The sequence below is a fragment of the Micromys minutus genome (genome assembly GCF_963924665.1).
Source record: "Micromys minutus genome assembly, chromosome: 26".
NCBI lineage: Eukaryota > Metazoa > Chordata > Mammalia > Rodentia > Muridae > Micromys > Micromys minutus.
Window position 1 is genome coordinate 6,795,297 of NC_137961.1, and position 21,236 is coordinate 6,816,532.

The following is a 21,236-nucleotide window of genomic DNA, read 5'->3' on the forward strand; positions in this document are numbered from 1 at the left end:
TGAGATTCCATCTCACACCAATCAGAATGGCTAAGATCAAAACTCAGGTGACAGCCTATGCTGGTGAGTGAGGTTGTGGAGAAACAATCTTCCATTCTTTGTGGAATCAGTCCAGCAGTTCCTCAGAAACCTGGACATAGTAGTACCTGAGGACACAGCTATACTACTCCTGGTCATATAACCAAGAGATGCTCTAACATACCTTTTTCTTTCTTATGTGTGCACCCCACTGGAAAGATCTCGCCTTCATTTATATTTGTCTCATTAGAAGGAACTGTGGTCTTCTGTCCCATGTACTTACTCCTTTTTTTAACATCTCCTAATAATGGAAGTTGCCACATTCATGCCTTTCATTTCGTTTTTGTCAGGTTTGAAAATGTCTCATTCCCTGCTTTTTCTTGTGACTTACAGTTTTCAGGCCCTCGCTATGATGTGCCTTTCTCCATGGATAGTCTTACTATTTCTTGATGTCATTTCTTCATAGCTATCAGTGACACATCATTGTGCTAAGAGTTATACTGCTCTTTATAATGATTTTTAATTATTCTATAAAATGCATATCAATGCAAATTTTATTTATCATAGCTTTGGATGTATTAAGTTTTTAAAGCATGGTATTCATTCTAATATGCGTAAGCTCTCAAGAGCTGTATAGTATTTGGTTTTTAGCTGTTATTTTCTACCACTTTTTTTTTTACGACTTTATTTTGCAAAACAAAGATAAATGTAAAGATTTTAAATTCTACCACTTTTTTAATGATCTAACAAAACACTTATCAAATGAGTCTGAATTGTAAAGTTAATCCAATAATTGCTGTTCAGTTTTGTTCTTTAACTGACAGTATTTATTACATGTGCAGCTATGCAAATGCAACAAATTTGACTCATTTTCTCATGCACTGGTTACTTGTAAGCTTTAACATATTACTTATCAGTGATTCCTTATGTGAAAGTTTTACAAAACAGAACTTGGTTGAAACACATAGAAGCTATTACGGCAGCAGAGAAAGAAAAGCTGTAATTAATGTGAGGCTTTGGCTTTGCCACGTAGATGAATTTTGTGAGGTCAAAGGCTTAAATGAAAGTAGCGTTCCTGTAGAGGACACTAAAATGATCAGGGAGGCTGAAGAGAAAGTGGTCTAGCAGAGTGACAGGCTGCTAGTCAGTAAGGCCAGTGTTCAGAGTCTGGACACAGCAGCTGCCATATTTATTGAAACCCTTCCGACAGCAAGGCCAGGGCTGTAGAGACAGCTACGTGGATATGTTTACATTTTCTCAGGTATAAAGGTCTGTAATTACAAATGATGAGACCACCTGTTTAAGATAAAACAAACAAACAGAGATGTGGATTGAATTCACAGCCACTGTAGCATTTTATATTTCCATTTGCAATGTTGGGAAGATGTTTTTTGGAGGCTCTTCCAGCAACATAAGTCAACACTGCGTTTTTATTCTAGCTTGTTTTTCTCATTATACTTAACTGGATTTCTTCAGTTGCTTTTAACACAACCAACGTCTGTTGCTTCTATTTTAAAATTATATTGTTTTGCATAAAAGGTTTTGTTGGTTTTGCCCATTTCTATAATACACAATTTCCTTCGTTGTTATTCATTGTACTTCCATCTCAGGAATCCAGTCTCTACTGATGCTGACTGTGCTGCCTTTAGTTTCTTCCATTACACTTAAATGATCTGTGTACAAATCTTTTATGTCCACAACTAAATTTACTCCCAGTTACTTTTTAGAAGTTATTGTAAATGAAAGCATTTCTCAAATTTATTTCTGGGAATTCTGTTGACATATAGGAAACCTCTGAATTTTCTTTTTTTATTGAATGTTCTATTTATTTACATTTCAAAGGTTATCCCCTTTCCAGGTTTTGCTACTGATTTTCTGCTGCTTGTGGTACTTGCTCTACAGGGTGTCAGTAGAGCTTCTTGCTCCAGCAGCACCATTTCCTCAACTCTCTATATTTGTGATAGAACTGACTTGCATTATCTTTCCCTTACTCATTTGTAAATTTTTTGCTCATTATACCACTATTCTTTTTATAACCCTTTATAAATACTACCTTTAGATTCTAAGTAGTCAGAAATGTATAATATAAATATTTTGTCTAATTCTTTCGAGACAAGAGAATATAGTCTGTATTTGTATATTTTGAAACACTATAAAATTTCATTACTTAAAAAGAATTAACATTTCCCTGTTGCTGAGGGAATGAATTTCTTCAACTTTACAAGGGATGAACTGATACATAGTCTTTTATCTCTTGATATTGATATCTGAGAAACACATTCAAAACCATAATATCATAACAAAATATTGCTGATAAACACAGTTAGATAAATGTCCAACAGAATACCAAACAATTTAACAGCATAAGAATCACTTAACTAAGTCAGATACAGGGATTTTCTACTATGTAGAACGCTTAAGTTAGTTAGAACACATTAGATAAGAAACAAAACCTTGTGGCTATATAGCAGTAGGAATTAAAAGATGGTCAAGTGAAGATTCTTTCATAATATGCTTTCCCTATCAATTAGTTGCTGAAGGAGTATACTTCAACACAATGTAAAACAGAGGTGGCCTGCCAGCTGCTACCTTTCTGGTCAATAGGGACAGCTGAAAACACTAATACCACAATTAAGATTGTCATGCTCATATTCAGCAGCTGCTTCCTCTCAAAAGTCATTCAAAACAAAGATCATAAACACATTCAGATAGTGCAGGAAGGTGAGCTTATAGTGATATAACCTTATGTGAAAGGAAATTCTAAAGGCTTTACCAAAGCCTTCTAGAGCACAGTATCACATGTAATAAAGTAAGACATCAAATCAGTTGACAAAAATTAGTTGTTTGCTATACATTAATAGAACTCTGTGAAAAAAAATTAGAAATTGTTTCCACTTCCAACAGCTTTAAAATGATAATGTTGGATGTACAGTATTTGTGATTGGAACATTAAAGTATAATGAAGGAAACAAAGGAAGATACAACTAAACATCACTATAGTTTATATACTTGATGAATGAGTTACTATTGCTAAAAGATCATTATAAAAATGCGTAGATTCTATATGCTGTCTACAAAAATAATTACTGCTATAATCACAGGAAGGAAAATAAGAGATAATCTCAGTCATCAAGAAATTCAAGCAAATGGAATAAATCCGAAGGTCCTAAGAAGCCAAGACAGACTTGAGCCCAGATAGTGAAGCCCAAATTATACTCTGCCTAGATGCAATTATAAAGCCATAAAGACTAGACACTACACACCACCATAAAAATACAAATTGGTTGACCAGTTCAATGGACTTCTTGTACAAGCACTAATTCATGCATTTAGAGTCAGTTAAATTTTGACAAAGATACCAACACTAAGTGATAGCAAAAGAGAAACCATCCAGTAAATATTGGGAAAGTAGTAACTACTTGGCAGAGATTAAAAATTTTATCTTAAGTCAAAATGGATTAAATTCTTAAATGTAAGATATGAAACTATAAAATTATAGAAGATGCCAATAGGATATGTTCTAGCCAATTAATTTCACATGCTACCTCAAAACATAAGCCAACATAAACAAATGACATGACATCAAACTAAAATGTTCTGCACCGCAAAGGAAGTGAAGAGTGGAAAGGCAGGCTACATAATAGCAGAGAGTGATTAGAAATCATGTCTGTGATAAGGGACCCATATTCAAAGCACATAAGGAATTCAGAAAAGCAAACAACAAAACCCACAAGTTAACACACCGAAAGACAAAGAAACCTGGATAGTTTTAACAAAAAAGGGGGGAAGGGCATAAAAATACCAACAGTTATGTAACGATGATGCTTAAACTGTCTCATGTCTGAAATTTGTTAAAGCTGTATGAGATAACAATTTTCAAAGGGCCATTATGAATAATGACTAAAGCTAAATGTCACAGAAGACATGAATTGTGAGAATATATTAAATATGAATAAACATAATTTAAAATCATCATGCTTCAGGTTCATCTAGAAGTTTGTTACAACATCATAGAATAGTTAGATGTGAAATAATCCTAAATGTCACCCAATCAATTCATAGATAAATGTGTATGCACACTTTTGTGCACGTCTTGATAGAGAAGCATTTAAACATAGAAAGAGAGAAGTGCTGTTTACAACAGAAAGGCAACAACTGTATATAATACTACTCATACGTGAGATATGAAATAACATAATGGTAGAAACAAACAGAATATTGTAAGAATATAAGTAACATTAGGGAGCAGGGTTGTGAGTGGATCAATGGCATTACGAGACATAAGTGGTATGTTTTGGAGGTGGGCAAGCAAGTCTATGGGCTTTTTAAATGCTTTATCAGAGACTTCTGCAGTGGCCGTATCATTTGCTTTCTGGTGTGCATCTATTAGTATCTACGGTTCTCAAGAATCTGTTTTTGAAACAAAGAAAACGTTTAAAAACCCCAGCGAATTTGTCACAGTCTGTCCCTCTGTTCTTGGAAGGCAAAGGTCTCTCACTGTGACTCATCTTTTTAGAATGCCCTTCTGTTTGTTGGGTTTGTCCTATGAGATTATCTCTAACTTTCATTTGCAGAACAGAATTGGCAAAAGAACACTGCAGTGCTATCCTTGAACTAGAAATCTCTCCTGCTTTCAAGTACCATTAACACTAATTCTAAAACACTTGCCAATTTTGTTCCCTGGTTCTACTCCTCGTCACTACACTGCAAGCCACAGAGAGCTTAAAAAGGACAACATACACTTTATTAGAGAAGATTCTTATGTTAGACCTTATATGAAATCTCTGCATTATTAAAAACCCAGTTACCAAGACACCAGGAATCATTTTTTTTTTTTTTTTGACAAGGAGAAAATGAATGCAGCTAATGATGAAAGCTCATTGGTTTGTAGCCTATAAACAGTATCTCAGGATATACAATTTACAAACCATTGGAAAATATATAGATGTTTTAGATATACATGTAGATTGATGTAGATGTACATAAAGATACATATAATAAGCTACAGAGAGAAGAATCATCTTCACAGACTTATGAGTTTGAGTTATTTATAGTGAACAAATATATTGACTTTACTTCTAAAGTCTGGGAAGTCCAAAAGCACTGCATGAACATCTAATATCGTATAGATTTTTTGCTATATAATAATATTATAAATGCCCACAAAACCTGCAGAACCAAAGACATGGTAAGGAGGAAAGGGGGGGATGAACAGAAGAGAAAGATAAAGAAACAAAAAAAAAAAAAATACAGAGAGAGTAAGGATCAGAGACCAGTTCAGAGAATGTGCTGTTTAATAATGAAATCACCAAGAGTTCAGGTACTCTTATTAAAAAATAAGAGGGACGATTGAGGACAGTTTCGTGGAAAGTTTGGGGAAGAACTTAAAGAACTGTTGAAGATAGGAACTCCACAGGGAGAGCAACAGACTCATCTCACCTGAACACTTGAAGTCTCTCAGAGAATGAGCCACCAACCAAAGAGCACACCTGGACTGAACCTAGGCCTCCTGCACATATGTAGAATACTGCAGCTTGATAGTTATCTGGTTCTCCCAACAACTGGAGTTGGGGCTGTTCCTAAATATGTGACCTGGATGTGGATACCATGGCTCTAACTGAGCATCCCTGGCTTGTCTTAGTAGGAGAGGACATACCTTGTACTGCAATGACTTGATGTCTCAGGGCATGGTAATACCTGGGGTTGGGGAGGGGATCTCTCTTCCCAGAGCAGGGGAGGGCCGGTGTAAGGGTTGGGCTGTGATTGGGATGTAGATTAGATAAATTAATTAATTAATGAAAAAAATGAAATTACTCAAGATAGCAGTGAGTCTTCATGCCACACTCAATTCTTACTCGTTCCTTTCCATCACAGTAACAACTAAATTTTGTTACAATTCTTGTGGAGGTGCTCATTAAAATAATAGTGTTATGAAATATTTGTAAGGTAATGAGCATCCTTATAAAGCTAAGAAAATAGAAACAAAGAGTGAAAGAGATGAAGGGCAGAGTGGTGATTTAGAAGATGCAGCTGAATAAGGAGGTCAGCATACATTTTATTTGGACTTGAAAGTTAGTGAACCTGATTTTCTCTTATCTCTTAATCTGGTTAGCAAAACAAATTTAATAGCATATTTGTATGCTCCCAAGTCAAATAAATTCTATGTGATGTTCATAAATATGAAGGAAGCATGCTTGGTTGAAGACATTTATCAATTGACTTAGATATTATTGAATTAGGAACAGTGAATAGTTTTTTTTTTTTTTTTTTTTTTTTTTTTTTTTTTTTTTTTTTTTGTCTCTCACTGTTCTTCAGTATTTTACAGCTTTTTTTCTAGGAGGCTAATTGGCATTGTTTTTCTTCTGGCTATTTCATGTTTGTTTCCTTTGTCCTGTTGAGTAATCCATTGTTCCATCGTGGGTTTTTTTGTTTGTTTGTTTTCTCTCTCTCTTTTCTTTTAAAGTTTCCATATGAATATTCTTCATGTTGTATTTATTTAAGAGGGTTTCCACTCTTGGAGATTTGACTATTTCATCTGTTTAAAGCATTCTGGCAAATGTTCCCTGGGACAATTTTATTATTGCTCCATGCATAGCCAGTGACAAAACAAAACTATCAAGAAACATTATTACTGTGATATATCTTATAAATGTATAAATATATTCATTAAAATACATTAAAATACAATCAATACAATCGATTAATCATTATTATAATTGGTTAGATCATAAAATACACAATTGTTTCAATATCTGTAAAAATATGGCCTTCTGTATTAGATTCTACACTTTTCCTGGGGGTATTGTTTCAGTACTTGTCTGTAGGCTTGAGTCCTCTTACACTTCATGAAAGCACCTTCATGGAGTCAAGTGGAAGGGGAAGAGGGATGGGATTGAGGGGGAAGGGAATAACATTTGAAATGTCAATACAGAGAGTATCTAATTTAAAAAGAATATGTACATTATAAATACACTTAAACTATATGCATATATATATAATTCAAAAATAGAAATAAAGCATTTTATATTTGCAACTTTTGCAGGGAGGAAATTAGAACCAATATTATGTGTGTGTCTCTTGGTATCACATCAAAACTTAATGCAAACATATTTTATACATAAAACTTTTCTCTTAAACCACAGTGTAGTTATAAATTCGACAATTTTTCAACTATAAGGGGACGTCAAGGCCTAAAATTGCAGTACAATCAATGGAGATACACGGAGAGACTGAAAGACTGTGAATCCACAGGGTGTAAAGTGATAACAAGCCCATTTCTTTTCACTTCTGGTGAGCACAGGTGTTTCCATTTGACTATCCAGGTATTCACCTAAAGAAGCCAGCCACCTTTCCAGTGTAAAGTCCTCACCAATAGGACTGTTCTGCTTTGATTAAGAGTCCCCAGGGGAGGTGTGGAAAGGTTGCTTAGTAGTTAAGCACTGACAACTCAGTTTTCATTCTCAGGGGCACATGGTAGCACAGGTCTTTGTTATATGCAGTTCTAAGTCATAACTTCATTCATTCCATATCCCATTAGCATCTTAAAATCCACTGAAGACTGTGCATTTTTGCACTAAAATGAGTTTTTGGTCACTTGCAGTACCCTGTGCCTAAGATCTTGGGAGATGTGCTCAGACTTGCCTGTGATGATTTAAGACTTCTTTTTTGCCAGTTGGTGTTCAGAATGTTAATTTTGTGTGTTGCTTGCTTGACTTCATTCATTATCTCCTGGTTCTTCTACCTCAAAAACCATAAAACACCATGAAACAATATACATAATATTTGGGATTGAGAGTTTGTTGATGTAAAAGTAATTTTAAATGTTTCTAACTCCCTGAAGTATTGCAGGTTACTGTGGAAGAGACAGCTCCATGTATGTTAATGTTTCTGCATTTGTTCTCAATCTGTATCCAGAGGAAGTCTCTCTGATGATGACTGGATAAGGCACTGATAAAGATCAGTGTATAATAAAGTATAGCAGAATATCATAAGGACTTAGTTTACCGCTTGTTTGTTTGGCCAGTAGTGCTTGGTTTAACCCTAGGCCTTTGGACTATCTAGTCTCTGGTTGGTAGTTACCCAAGCACTATCAAATTTCTTCTTTCATAGTGGGTCTTAAATGAGACATTGCTTGGCTACTCCCATACTCTCCCAAGTTCTGTGTCTCCATTACCTGAGCATATTTTGCAGGAAGATATATTGCCAAATGTTTTGTGTCTGGATTGCTGTCCATGTTTCTATTTGGGTAGACTTCAGAGTACCTTCTGACACCAAAGTGACTAGAACTTAGGGGTGAAGGGCCCATGAGACATCAGTTCTCCTTCTTCATGCTCAGTGAGTTTGTGAGGATGTTGCGCTTGACAATGAGGTTATCCTGTTACCTCATTGTTTTCAGTCTCTGTCAATGTCTGTTGTTTACAGATTTCCATGTCACCCCACTGGCCAACAAATCAATTGAGTCCATTCCAGACCCATCACTGGAAGCCTTGCCTATTTACAAGAGATAGCCAATTGAGATTATCTTCCATCAGTAGGAGTTTTCATTAGGATTGCCTTTGTAAAGTCCAGGAAGGTTCCACTACACTAGGTTTCCATACCACGTCCAGAGTGCTTACAATTCCAGCTGTCTCTCCCTCGATCCCATCGGCCCACAACGTGATCACTCCATTTCTAATTCCTACCTGCTTCCAGTCCACCTGTAGAATCTAGTCTATTTTCCCTCCCAGAGAGAACCATGCATTGCCCCTAGACATCACCTAACCTCTCTGAGTCTACCAACTATGGCTTCACTATCACTTGTGTACTGACGAAGTGAATGCATACCATATTTCCCTTTCTGGGTTTGGATTGCTTTACACAGGAGGATATTTTACCATTTCCATCTATTTGCCTATAAATTTCATGAGGTCATATTTTTTAACATCTGAGTAATAATTTATTTTGCAAATGTTTGCTGTTCTGTATGCTTCTTGAAACTTTTGAACCTTTTCAGGCATCTTCTTCTTTAGCTCAGTAAAGTTTTCTTCTATGATTTTATTAAATATATTTTCTGGGTCTTTGAATAGATATCCTTCTTCCTCCTCTATTGCTATTATTCTTAGGGTTGTTTTTCTATTGTCTTCCAAGTTCCTAAATGTTATATGTCATTTTTAGATTTAATATATTTTATACTGATATATTTATTTTTTTCCAGATTATCTTTAGTGCCTGAGAGTTTCACTTTCATTTCTTGTATTCTGTTGGGTGAAATGTGCCTTTGTAGTTCCAGTTCAAATTCCTAACATTTTCATTGTCAGAGCTCACTCAGTTTGTGCTTCCTTTATTGCTTCTATTTTCCTTTTCAGGTCTTAGACAATTTTAATTGTTTCCTTTATCTGTTTCTGTTTCCTTGGGTTTTTTTTTTATAGGAATTATTCATTATCTCTGTCAGGTTTTCTATTATCACACAGGTGTTTTGTTTTGTTTTGTTTTTTTCTTTTCCTTGTGGTTCTTCTATGTTGAAATATTCAGTGCCAGGTGTGGATTATAGTAAAGATGTATTGACTGACTTATTTGATTTTATTCTAATGCTGGTATCTAAACATTTGATTTGGGGATTATTATAGTTCTGGGTACTGATTTCTGGGATGGTCTTGGCCGGGTGAGTGTTTTCTTCTTAGGTTTCTGTTCCCCCTTTGGATTTCAGTACATGCAATGGCCATGTGTTATTTCCCTACCCAGCTGGTATGTTCACACTGAATGTCTGCTGGTGTTGGAGGCTGAGATGTAGTGAGGGATGGAATGTTAGGAAGGGATTGTCTATGGGATAAAACAGAAGGTGTGAATTTATAGTAGATGTGGACAGAGGACAAGGGAGGCTGAAGATGGTATTCTGTTGTAGTGCTTGGTGAAAGAGTGATTGGCTGTAGGAGATCACATGTACACACACACACACACACACACACACACACAGAGAGAGAGAGAGAGAGAGAGAGAGAGAGAGAGAGAGAGAGAGAGAGAGAGACAGACAGACAGACAGACAGACAGACAGACAGACAAACAGAGACAGAGAGAGACAGAGATCTGCAGACAGCTTACCTAGTTTCTAGTTTTCTGGCAGGTATGGCCTGTGGCTGAGCTTGAGGTGCCTGTAGCATATAGTGATAAGTTAGGGGAGTGAGAAAATGGTCTGTGGGGTCCATGAGGACATGGGGAGAAATCTCGGCTGTAGCTGGTGATCTGCTGCCGGACTAGTAAAGACACTAAGTGGCTGCCTCTGGGGAAAGAGTGTGTGGCGGCCATTCTTGTTTCAGTTTATTTTTTGATTTCCCCACTGTCATTAGCATTCATCATGGGCTTGTCTAGTCTCTAGTTTCTTTACTAATTCTTAATCATCTTTTCCTCCAAATTTCATACAAAAAAAACTCTCTCATAACAAAAACTTAAATGATACTCATGTTGTTGAACACAATGGCCAGTTAAAAGCACACATGACAGTCCCGTTTAGTCAGGGATCCTGCCTCTTACTAATCTGTTCAATCTTATTTCTATGTGTTGCTGGATCCCAAAGATGAGACCATAATCTTTGTTCTATATGCTACATATGCCTTGTTTTACCCAAAAAAACAATATCATTTGTCAATTAGAAGCTGATAGAAAAATTTTAAAACTCTACTTGATGACTTGCTCCTTGTATATCACATGTAACCTCAAATTTAATACATCAAACAAACAGTTGTACCTTTGTGCTAGAATGGTTCTTCTTCCAATGTCACAGTATCTATAAATGGCAGCTTCTTTCATTTGTTCATCTTTATTCTCAAGGCTGGTCCATTTTCTTAGTAAAAATCTTCTCAGTTTCTCTCCTCTTTCAGTCCCACAGTGTTCTTTTTCAATGATGACTGAGGTAGGTGAGCACTTAATGAGTGTCAGATCAGGCTTCAAATGCCTCTTCAAATGTTATTCACCATAAAATGTAATCTTCTACTCATAAAATCCATAAAGTATATCTTCAATGGTTCAAATTCTCTTAGAATGGCTCTACATCATGGTCTACAGGACTATACTCCTCCTGCCTAAAATACATTCCAGTAGACATAACAGAGGTTCACCCAGGTATCCTTTATACTTATACTCACAAACAATGTGAATTTGCTGCCCTGGAGACTCTTAAGTGCACTTCCCCAACCCTGAGTTTATGAAGTATCATCAGTATGTTCTCTTGTATCTTGTTTTTTGATACATTTTAAACAAAAATGAAGATGATGATATATATTTAGTTAATGAACAAATACTTACATTTTAAATTGAAATTTATTTTGTAAGATTCATAAAGGGGGGGACACAATCTCTGTTGCAACTCAATAGCATATACAGCTCATGTATGTGAGGAAATGAAAGTCTCAGAAACCTGAGAAATGGGTAGAGAGAGAAGATGTCCTCTGACAATTCCAACAGCTGTGATAAAGGACATCATGGAAATAGCTGTGGCTGCACGGTTTGGTCAGGATGCAGAAGACTGGGGGGGGGGGTTAAATTATTGCCAAAGGTGAATTTATCAGTCTCCTGCAATCTCTTCCTATTATCAGTTCATTTCTAGAATTCAGAAAGAAAAAAAAAAAAAACGCAGTGTGGTAAATATATAAAAACAACTTGAAGTCTTAATCAACATCAGATTATTATAAAATGTTGAGCAAGGAGGGTAGAATAATTAGAAACATTAATCTTACATAAAATGCCTAAATAGTTAGATCTTTGGAGAGCTTGGAAAACAAATACTATCTTCAACTTAGTAGAAACACTTTTTAGAAATATTGTTTTAATATTTTTCAAGGACATTCAAAATTATTCTCCTAAATGGAAACAAGAGGATATAATGACACAGAGAGAGAGAGAGAGAGAGAGAGAGAGAGAGAGAGAGAGAGAGAGAGAGAGAAGGAGAGAGAGAGAGAGAGAGAGAGAGAGAGAGAAAGAGAGAGAGAGAGAGAGAGAAATATTAATAGGGTGGAGGGGATGGTGGAAGAGGACATAGTAGAGATTTGACAGAGGAAAGAAAGGAAAAGAATAAATTACATGATTGTATTTTAATTAACTATTAATTAGAATAAAACAAATCTTAGATAATTATGACAGAATTTAAAAATTATTCCTTGGTGGAAAATATTTAGGAGCTACAATAAAGAATTAAAAATTTACCACTTTCGGAAATGTCACTAAAGTAAACTAAGTGTGGACTATAAAAAGGAGAAAGACAACTGTGGAGACACTAGATGGATGCTGTTGTGTTCCTGTTGCAACACCCATGAGAAAACACCAATGTCCATCGATTTTCTTAAGCAGCACTTCGATGTACTATAACGTCTTCTAGTAGTCTGGATTGTATACATCGCAAACATCAGGAATAGTATGTAAAGCAGTTACAGTTATTCATCATTGACCACAAACATGTAATTACATAGCAGAAAATGTGTCATTAATGTCGGTGGTTTTCTACATGTGTGTGATCCTCACCGCAATAATAAATAATTTGAAAACTTTCTTCATTAAGCTTGTAAATCTATTAATCAGCCTTCAATCTTCTTGACTTTGCAGTGTCTGTCATACATTGTATTTTCACACATTTCATATCCTTGATTCCAGGTGTTTGTTGCACATAAATATGACCACTTGTCGACAATTTTTGTGAAGAAATTATTTTTCCCCTGATCTATTTCTCTTTTCCTTTCAGGAGTTGGAATTTTCAAATTTATTTGCTGTTCTTCACTGTATCCATTCATTTTTTGCTGCCAAAGTAGCTTGTTTGGACCCTCTGTTTCTAGGTCACCAGGCTGCTACCTCTACTGCTGCCAGCTCTACTTCTACAAGCAAGGCTAAACACATGGCTTGACATGCTGGGCTGTCCCAACAGCCCTCAGGGTCCCTCGCTCCCTATTTCCACCATGCTGTCATTGAGTCACCCATGGAACCAGACTGCAATTCCAGCAGCAGAAAGGTCAGAAGGCATCAGCAAATGACCCTGGGAGGGCTGAGCAAACAATTCCTTCTCCACTGATCTTTATCAGGATATAGCTGTCACCATGTTTGGTGACAAAGGGACAATTGGTGTAAAGTATGTAAATAATATAAAAATTGTAAGCTACCTATAAATAAAATTACCTATTAAATGGCTATTTCTCTATTTTAGATGATTTTTGTATGACAAATGCATAGTGGGCCAGATATCTAATCAATGCCCTATTATTGTATTATGAGTGTAAGGAAGATAAAATGTAAAAGCAAGGCAAGTAGCATGCAAATCAAACAAACGAACAAACAACAAAACAAAGCAAACAAAACAGATGACCTCAAAGACAGAAGCCCTTAACTTACCCATGTGAGTCACTTCCTATATCCCCATTCCATGGTTCCATATAAATACTCCAGCTGTGTTTACCTTACTGTAAAATATTCTGCAGAATTAATAAAGACAACTACATTGGCCTGTGAAAACACCCTAGGAAATTAAACATTTCTTCTTTGGTGAATGTTACTAACATGTTTTATATTAGAAAATGGTATTAATAATGAATGTAAAAAATACTCTTCATTTAAACAATTTCTTCTTTTCTGCCTAATGAAATTTATGAACAAACTAAACATTAATTAATTTAAATGTCCAAAAAATCTTGCAGAAAATAATATCAATAAATTTTGTGTAAAAAAACAAGTCTTTGTTACACTTTTCTATTTAGTCATGAACTAAAAAGTCCATAAAAGGTAGCCACAGAGGTTATGAGACCAGGCAATATTTTTATTTGAGTATATTTATTTGTAAATTAAGTGAGATTTGAAAACACACATCAAAATTTATGTTAAAAAGTTTCTAGGAAAGTAACTGAATAGTGTGAAATTATGTAGCCTGCTGCAGGTAGCTTGTTTCAGCATAAGGAAGGTAAGAGGACAGAAATGTGCATTGAGGGGTATGCAGTCGTAGCCAAAAATGGGAGATTGCTCATTATACACAGCAGGAAGCATTCTCTGCACTATACTAAATCTCTGTTGGTGTCTGCTTTTAAACAACTAGCTAGTTGATGACAAACTAGTAAAGCTGACTTTTATTGCTACATATTTCAATTGAACACTGTTTGATCCACCTTAAAATAACCAAATTCCTAATAACTAGGTCAGTACCCTTCCTTAAATAGAAGACAATCCCACGTTAGGCTCAACAGAAAAGCAGAATTATTTCTTTAAAGAAACACTTGCCTGTAAGTTTAAGGTCATCAAATAGTAAACTGTTTTTTTAATAATTAAAATATTAACCCATTTTGCAGTGGATTAAGTGAAATCTTAAAAGGAGAACTGGAAACATTAAGTTGGATCTAAAGATGCCTTGCCAACAAAACATGAAACTTTGATAATAAAAATTTATAGATTTTTTTTTACATGAAATCTCTATGTATACTCACAATAACCATGTTGTGATTACAAACACAAAGACTATGATAATCTGAATCTCACTAAATTCTGAGTTCTGCCTTTCAAACATAGAAGAGAAAGAATAAAGAGAGATACCCTTACTATCTCTTCTGAAAGTTCTGCTGCTGAACATGGTGCACTCCATGGTGGGTGACCACTGGGATTGAAATCTATTCAGAGCTCTTCTGTAATCATTCAAAAAATAACTTTATGGAGCTGGAGAGATTGCTTTGATTAACATTTATTTACTGCTCATTCAGAGGACATGGATTTGATTGCAGCACCCACACAGTGACTCACAATCATCTGGAACTACAATTTCAGGGGTTTTAATGCCCTCTTCAGAACTCAGCAGCATCACATACACACAGGCATAAGTAGATTTTACAAAGCTCCATTTAAACATACAAACCCAAGTTAAGTCTCGTTTGCTGTTGGTGTGATGTCAACTGTACTATCAGCACCCATTTTGAAACAGCTGAAGTGTGAGATTAGATCTTGAGAGCTTATATCCCATGTGCGTTTAGAGCCAAGTTTAAAATGTTGACCTTAACTATGCCGAAAGAACATGTTTCAGATACGTAGATGGCTATATACGTATTCAGCTATAAAGTGTTGGTTGAATTAAAAGCTACTAGAACCACCTTGTTTTTGTTACTTTTTATAACATTGGTTAAAATATCACCATGATGAAATTGCGATTTAACATAATTTGTGGAATAGACACCAATTAGAAAAATACTGTTCTGGTTTTCATCCATTTAACAGCTAGTATTTAATGCTTTCTTGATTGTATAGTTAACCACTGTCAGTTGCTGTGAATTTGGCTAATTAAATGAAAAATTGTAGAAATTTATGAAAACACAGATTTCAACTTCTCAATAAGTTAGGTTCATATATAGACTTTTTTTTAACAATCCCAAGTTTGAGTATTAAGCATACATGAGATTGTTTAATGATGTGTTAACCCCTCCAGTGCCTTTTTGGATGTGTATGTGCATAAGTGTGTGTGTGTGTGTGTGTGTGTGTGTGTGTGTGTGTGTGTGTATGTGTGTGTGTGTGTGTGTGTGCCTGCATGTGTAGATTATTAAAGGGCTTATTACAGTGTACACACTGCAAGCTTAAATGAAAATAGAGTTATGTGAGTTAGAGAGAGGAGGTGTAGCTAAGGTGAGAATGGCCTTTTTGTGGTAAAAATATAAAGTCATCTGAAATAAAATGTATCAAAGCAGGAGGACCTGAATTTGTTATAGTTTCACTTCAAAGTTACCTTTATAGATACTTTACATATAACAAACACCCAATGCTTCCTATCTAATTCTATTTTATAGAGCAGAACATGCTAGTCATTTCTTACTCATATTTCAGGCATGAGCTGACTTGTTTTAAACCCTTTGCTCATACACCTATCATTCAGAAAGAAGAAAAGAAACTGATGTCAAGTAAATATTGACAAGCAGAGAAGACACTTCCATGTAGGCAGTGTGGGTGTCCTCTGGACACAATAGCTAAGGAATCTGCATATCGTTCATTGACAGCGACAAAGAGTGTTCATAGTATAGTCCATGTTGAATTCCAGACTTAAGAGAAGTTTGACCTCTCACTGAGGAAACCTAAATCTGAATGATCGCTTTATTTTATTGTTTCAAACCAGCAGTGTGGAGAAGCTTTATCAGTGCAAGCACACGTGTGTGCTTAACATTGAAAGGTAAGTGTCTGTGCTCCAACCCAATATTTTGTTTCTGTTGGTGTGAATGTGCTCATGAGCTGAAGGACTATCGCAGTCCAGATCTCTAAAAATGGCTGTCTGCGTTTTGTTCTGACTCCTTAATATTTTAAATCATGTCACGTTACATTATAGCTTACCTTTAAAGATAAACTAAAATATCATAAATATATATTTTATACATAGTACAATGCAGTGAAGAAAAGAAAATGTAAATATATTTATTTCCTATTCAAATGTTTTGGTGGATGTTTGTAAAATGTAAATTCAGATCTGTGACAACTTGCCACTCTGTCTTTGAGTTCATTAATGTATTAATACTAAAAAAATACCTTTTTTAATGAACCATACTAGAAAATAAAAATGGAAGCTTTTCTACATTCTGTTTTGCATCTCTTTGGCTTTGATCTGTAAGTTTAGTACACATTTATACTACAATCTTAATAGAATGAACTTCAAGGTAAAAGGGAACATCTGACCTCTTTACCCAGAGTACAAACCATTTGGAACATAATCTGCTGTGGTTCATTAATATTCATGAATATTTGATGCCTCACCTCTGAAAGTCTGCAGAGACCTAAGAAAGGTGCTATTAGCCAAATTAGTTAAACAACCTAGGACTTGCAACTTTCAAAAGCATTACCACCTTGATATCTATATAATGGTTCATTAGGGATGGGATCTATATTGGGAAGCTAGGGCAAGGACCACATTATATTGTCACTAATAATTGATGAGCAGTTATTGCAGTATCATGTGCAGTCATCCCCAAACCTCAATTGTTTCTCATGTGATCTCAGTGTCACAAGAGCTTGATCACAGAAATCACTTTATAACAGTTGAACCTCCTCTGAAATAAAGTTCTAACTCTCCATCATATATAATTAAATAACTGAAGTATATACTGGGGTGAGGGGTTGGTAACCCTTAACACTACTAAAATAAACAGACATGAATTTAATATATTAAGTTGTTATCCAAGAACAAGCACTCAAGTGTCTTTACAAAGGCAACCATGTTGTTTAGACCAATGCAATGCTGGCCTGCCATGAATAGTGCCATTGGTTCTATCCCTAGCACAGCAAATAATAATTATTATTAATGTAACAACAGAATAATTCAGTATTTTAAAATGCAATAAATACCGTTATTATAGAAAAATATGTGAACAAAATTAACACAATAAACATGCTTTCTTCTTTAAAGAAAAGATTTATTTGCTTATTTTAGTATATGAGTGCTCTGTTGCCATGCACACTGGTGTGGTAGCAAAGGGTATCAGGTCACATTATAGATGATTGTGAGCAACAGTGATGTTGCCGGGAATTGAACTCAGGACCTCTGAAAGATCAGCCAGTACTCTTAACCACTGACCCATCTTCCCAGTGTCCAACTGTTTTCTTTTAAAAGTATTTTATTAATTCCTCAAGAGTTTCATGCACCGTATGTTTATCACATTCAACCCCTCTTTTCAACTTCTCCAGGACATATCCCCGATTTCTTACAAAGTCATCATCTTGGTTTTAGACTATTTGGTTCAGTTTTTGTTTCTGGGTACTAGAGGGCAGGAGGCAATCTTCTGGAACACGGTTAACCAACAAAGATAAATCACAGTACCCCACCCATAGCCGTCAATTGCCAACTGCTCCCCTGAGCTAGGGGTCTGGTATTATTTCCAGCCCTCCTTTCTATTCTAGAATTATGTCTGGCTTAACTTGGCATAGCTCTTGTAAATTGTGTCACAGTTCCTGTGAGTTCATATGTAGAGCTACCTTGTCAAGTCAGGAAAAGAGTTCCTTACAGTCATGGACCCCCTGTGGTTCTTACAGGCTTTCAGGCCTGAGGCTTGGGAGAGGAGCATAGGCTGTTGATGTCCCATTTGTGGCTAATAGCTTTTAAGTTGAGTAACAAAGATAAAATATTTGATTCATGGAATTTACATTTTTCAAATGGGTAGTAGATATTAACAAAACTTGGAGCAACATGTGTATTTCAGAGTCAGATGTTCTGTCTAATGAAATATTAACGCTAATGTTTCAGAATAAGTCCTTTGAGTTGTGATAAACTAATATGCTCTGTACCATCATTAAGATCTATATTTAAAAGAGTATCTCTACCATGGTCTCTCTCTGATACATATGTAAAACAAACAAATAAATAATAGACAGACAAACAGATAAAATGTTATTGTCACTTTAAAAGTTTTTTTCCTTGCTCTGGCTGTCTGTAGCTGACCAATTCTTTTAACTGTTTTCTTCTGCCTCCCTCCTTCCCTCTCTTCCTCCCTCCCTCCCTCCCTCCCTTCCTCCCTCCCTCCCACTCTCCTTCGTCTCTCCTTCTCTCCTTCCTTCTTCCCCTCTACCTTTCCTTCATTATTCCTCTTCTTTCCTTTCCTTCTGTGAGTGATATATTCCAGAGGTCAGAGGTAGGTGTCTGCCTTAACTCCTGCCACTCTAACAATGAATGGAATGTCTAGTTGGCAGAACAGGGAGCTCTCTGATGCCTGTTCATGTGCAAATGACACACACTTTATGAGAGACATATTGGTTTCTTCTCGAGGACTGAAAACCTTGATGATTATGATGGCAGTTCTCTAGTATATAAATTCCAGCCAAACTCTGTAACCCTTGGTTTTCATTCTCTTAGAAATACTGAATATGTGTTCTTATACTGATAAGGTATATGTCATAATTTCCCATGTCTTCTTTCATTTTTGGCATTAAACACAATTTATTTCTTAGGAATTATTTTTAAACACAGATCACTCTTATTTCTATGATAATCTCCAGAAAGCCCATAGTTTACACTTTAGCTTCAGAAACAGATTTATCAGCCTTTTGAGATTAGTTTGTGTCTATTAAAGGTACTCTCTTTTGTTTTCAGATTCATGCCCAACTATGTGAATAGTGTTTGTTAAAAAGTTCTTGGGCTGATAATTTAGCTCAGTGGCAAAGAACTTGCCTGGCTGGCACCAGAAACTTTCCAGGGCAAAGATGAGAGTCATGAAACACACAGAGCTGTTTGACAAAATACCAACAAGGCCGATCCATGGGCTGCAATCCATCCTTGACCTGATTCCCTTTTCTTTCTATTTGAGTTTCTTTGTGTTGCACTGTGGAGAGGCCGTTAGCATAACGACTCACCCATATCTTCTGTGACAAAATCATTTCTGCATTTCCCTGAGAAAGTCCTTAAGTACCCCCCCCCTGCACTCTCAAGGAAGTAACCTCAGTTGAGTTGGGAGTCTTCCCAAGTGCCTCTAGTAATTAAAATTAATGAAAAAAAAAATATGAATAGTATGAATTCAAAGGAGGCCGCCAAGGTTCAGAAGACTGGGAGAAATGACAGCAAATTAAAGCGCAGATTTTTTTTTACAGCATAATTAAATTTCCTTAGAATTATAATCAAGAAAATAAAAGAGCAAACATACGAAACTTCTAGTAAGAACTTAGCAGCAAAAGCTAGAATAACTAAAAGAATATAGCAGCACTAATAGGTGGTGTGATAACAATATAAAAAAGGTGAAAAAAATAATGTATTAGGATTTGTCTTTTTGGAAAGCTTGGTTTAATGTGGTTACTGTAAAATTAATTAATTTATTAACAAAACAATTCTTGACTTAAACCAATTCTCATAAGATTATAAATATAAATGACTACTACAATGATTCTTAAGCTTGAGTTCTCAGGCTTAGATCAATTTGAGACTAATATGATTGACCATTACAAGGTAATAATATACTGGTTGAAGCAGGTTGATTTGACTGGATTACCTATTTTCTACTTAAACATATTGAAATTACAAATGGCTGCCAGTCTGAGAACAGGCTGTTATATGCTTGCTTGCTTAAACTAAAATAACCTATAATATTTTAGAAATAAGAACATGGGGTTCATGATAATAAAAACTTTCTAACTGTACTTAACTTGTATACTAAAAAAGTGTGCCCGAGACAAAATGATATGATATGTATCTCTTGAAATCATTAATGTTTTTGAATCTGTATAAGTGAAAAATATGTTTTGACTGCCAGTCACTCAAAGCTGCAAAGCATCCCAGTCTTGGCATCTGAGTTATCCTGCACCTTGCCTGATCTTATATCCTCTCTGGAACTCATTCACTGTTGGGGCTGGCCCATGGAACCTAGTCTGAGTGTGGATAAGGCACTGAAGGCAAAAGCAAACAAACACAATTTTTTATAAACATGAAAAGATGGTCCATTCATTCTTCAGGTTGCCAGGGGCATGTACACACACATATAAAACAAAACAAAACAGACAAAAAGTAAACACAAAACAAAAATCAAACAAAAATTTCAAACAACTTTATCTGGGTACAGGAATCTATGGGGTACCAACATTCCTGAGATTAAGGGTAGAAACTCAGTAGATGAAGATCAGCCAAGGCTAGAAAGCCAAACACTATTTCAAAACCAAATAAAAGGGTTGTGGATATGGCTCAGTGGTGTGGAGTACCAGCTGGTCGTATAGAGGACCCAGGTTTAATTTCCAGCACTTACTTTGTGGTTCAAAACTGACTCTAATTACAGTTCCAAAAGATCAGAATATTTTGACTTCAGAGCCTCTACAGGCACTGAATGGATGTACCTGAAACATGTGTATGCAAGGAAAACACTCATGCACATGAAGTGAGGTAATAAAAGTGTTTTTAAAACACCAAATAAAACAAACCATCTTACTTTGAAGTGCCTCTCTGAGTCTGATAATTTATCAGAAAACATGCTTTTCCATTGATCAAAAATGTGTATCCTAAGTAGATAAAATATTGCATTTTGAAAAGTTTAGCACTTAAAGTTAATACTTTATTAATAATCCAGATTTAAAAAAAAATTTAGTTCTTAAGTATATCTAAATGGCAATATAATATTTAGACCCACTTGGGAAATTCAATACCCTCAGCTGACCTTAAATTATAATTACCTTGATGCATAGAGGCAAAATGTTTACAAAAATATAAGTTGTCACAGAAAGTTAATAAGTGTTTCCAAATTCATATACATAATATTTATCTAAGAAAGAATTCAGTGATTTATGTG

General features: G+C 35.5%; 1 protein-coding gene across 1 annotated transcript in view; it reads left to right on the top strand.

Moving 5' to 3' along the window:
* The window catches only part of SNTG1 (syntrophin gamma 1), a gene marked incomplete at both ends in the record, with an annotated part of 231,096 nt that extends 218,213 nt beyond the window's left edge, over positions 1–12,883 (top strand). Inside the window, one exon of the mRNA XM_080938793.1 lies at positions 12,725–12,883. Coding sequence (XP_080794919.1) covers positions 12,725–12,883 — 159 coding nt within the window. The remainder of the gene's footprint in view (positions 1–12,724) is intronic.
* Positions 12,884–21,236: the final 8,353 nt, after the last annotated feature.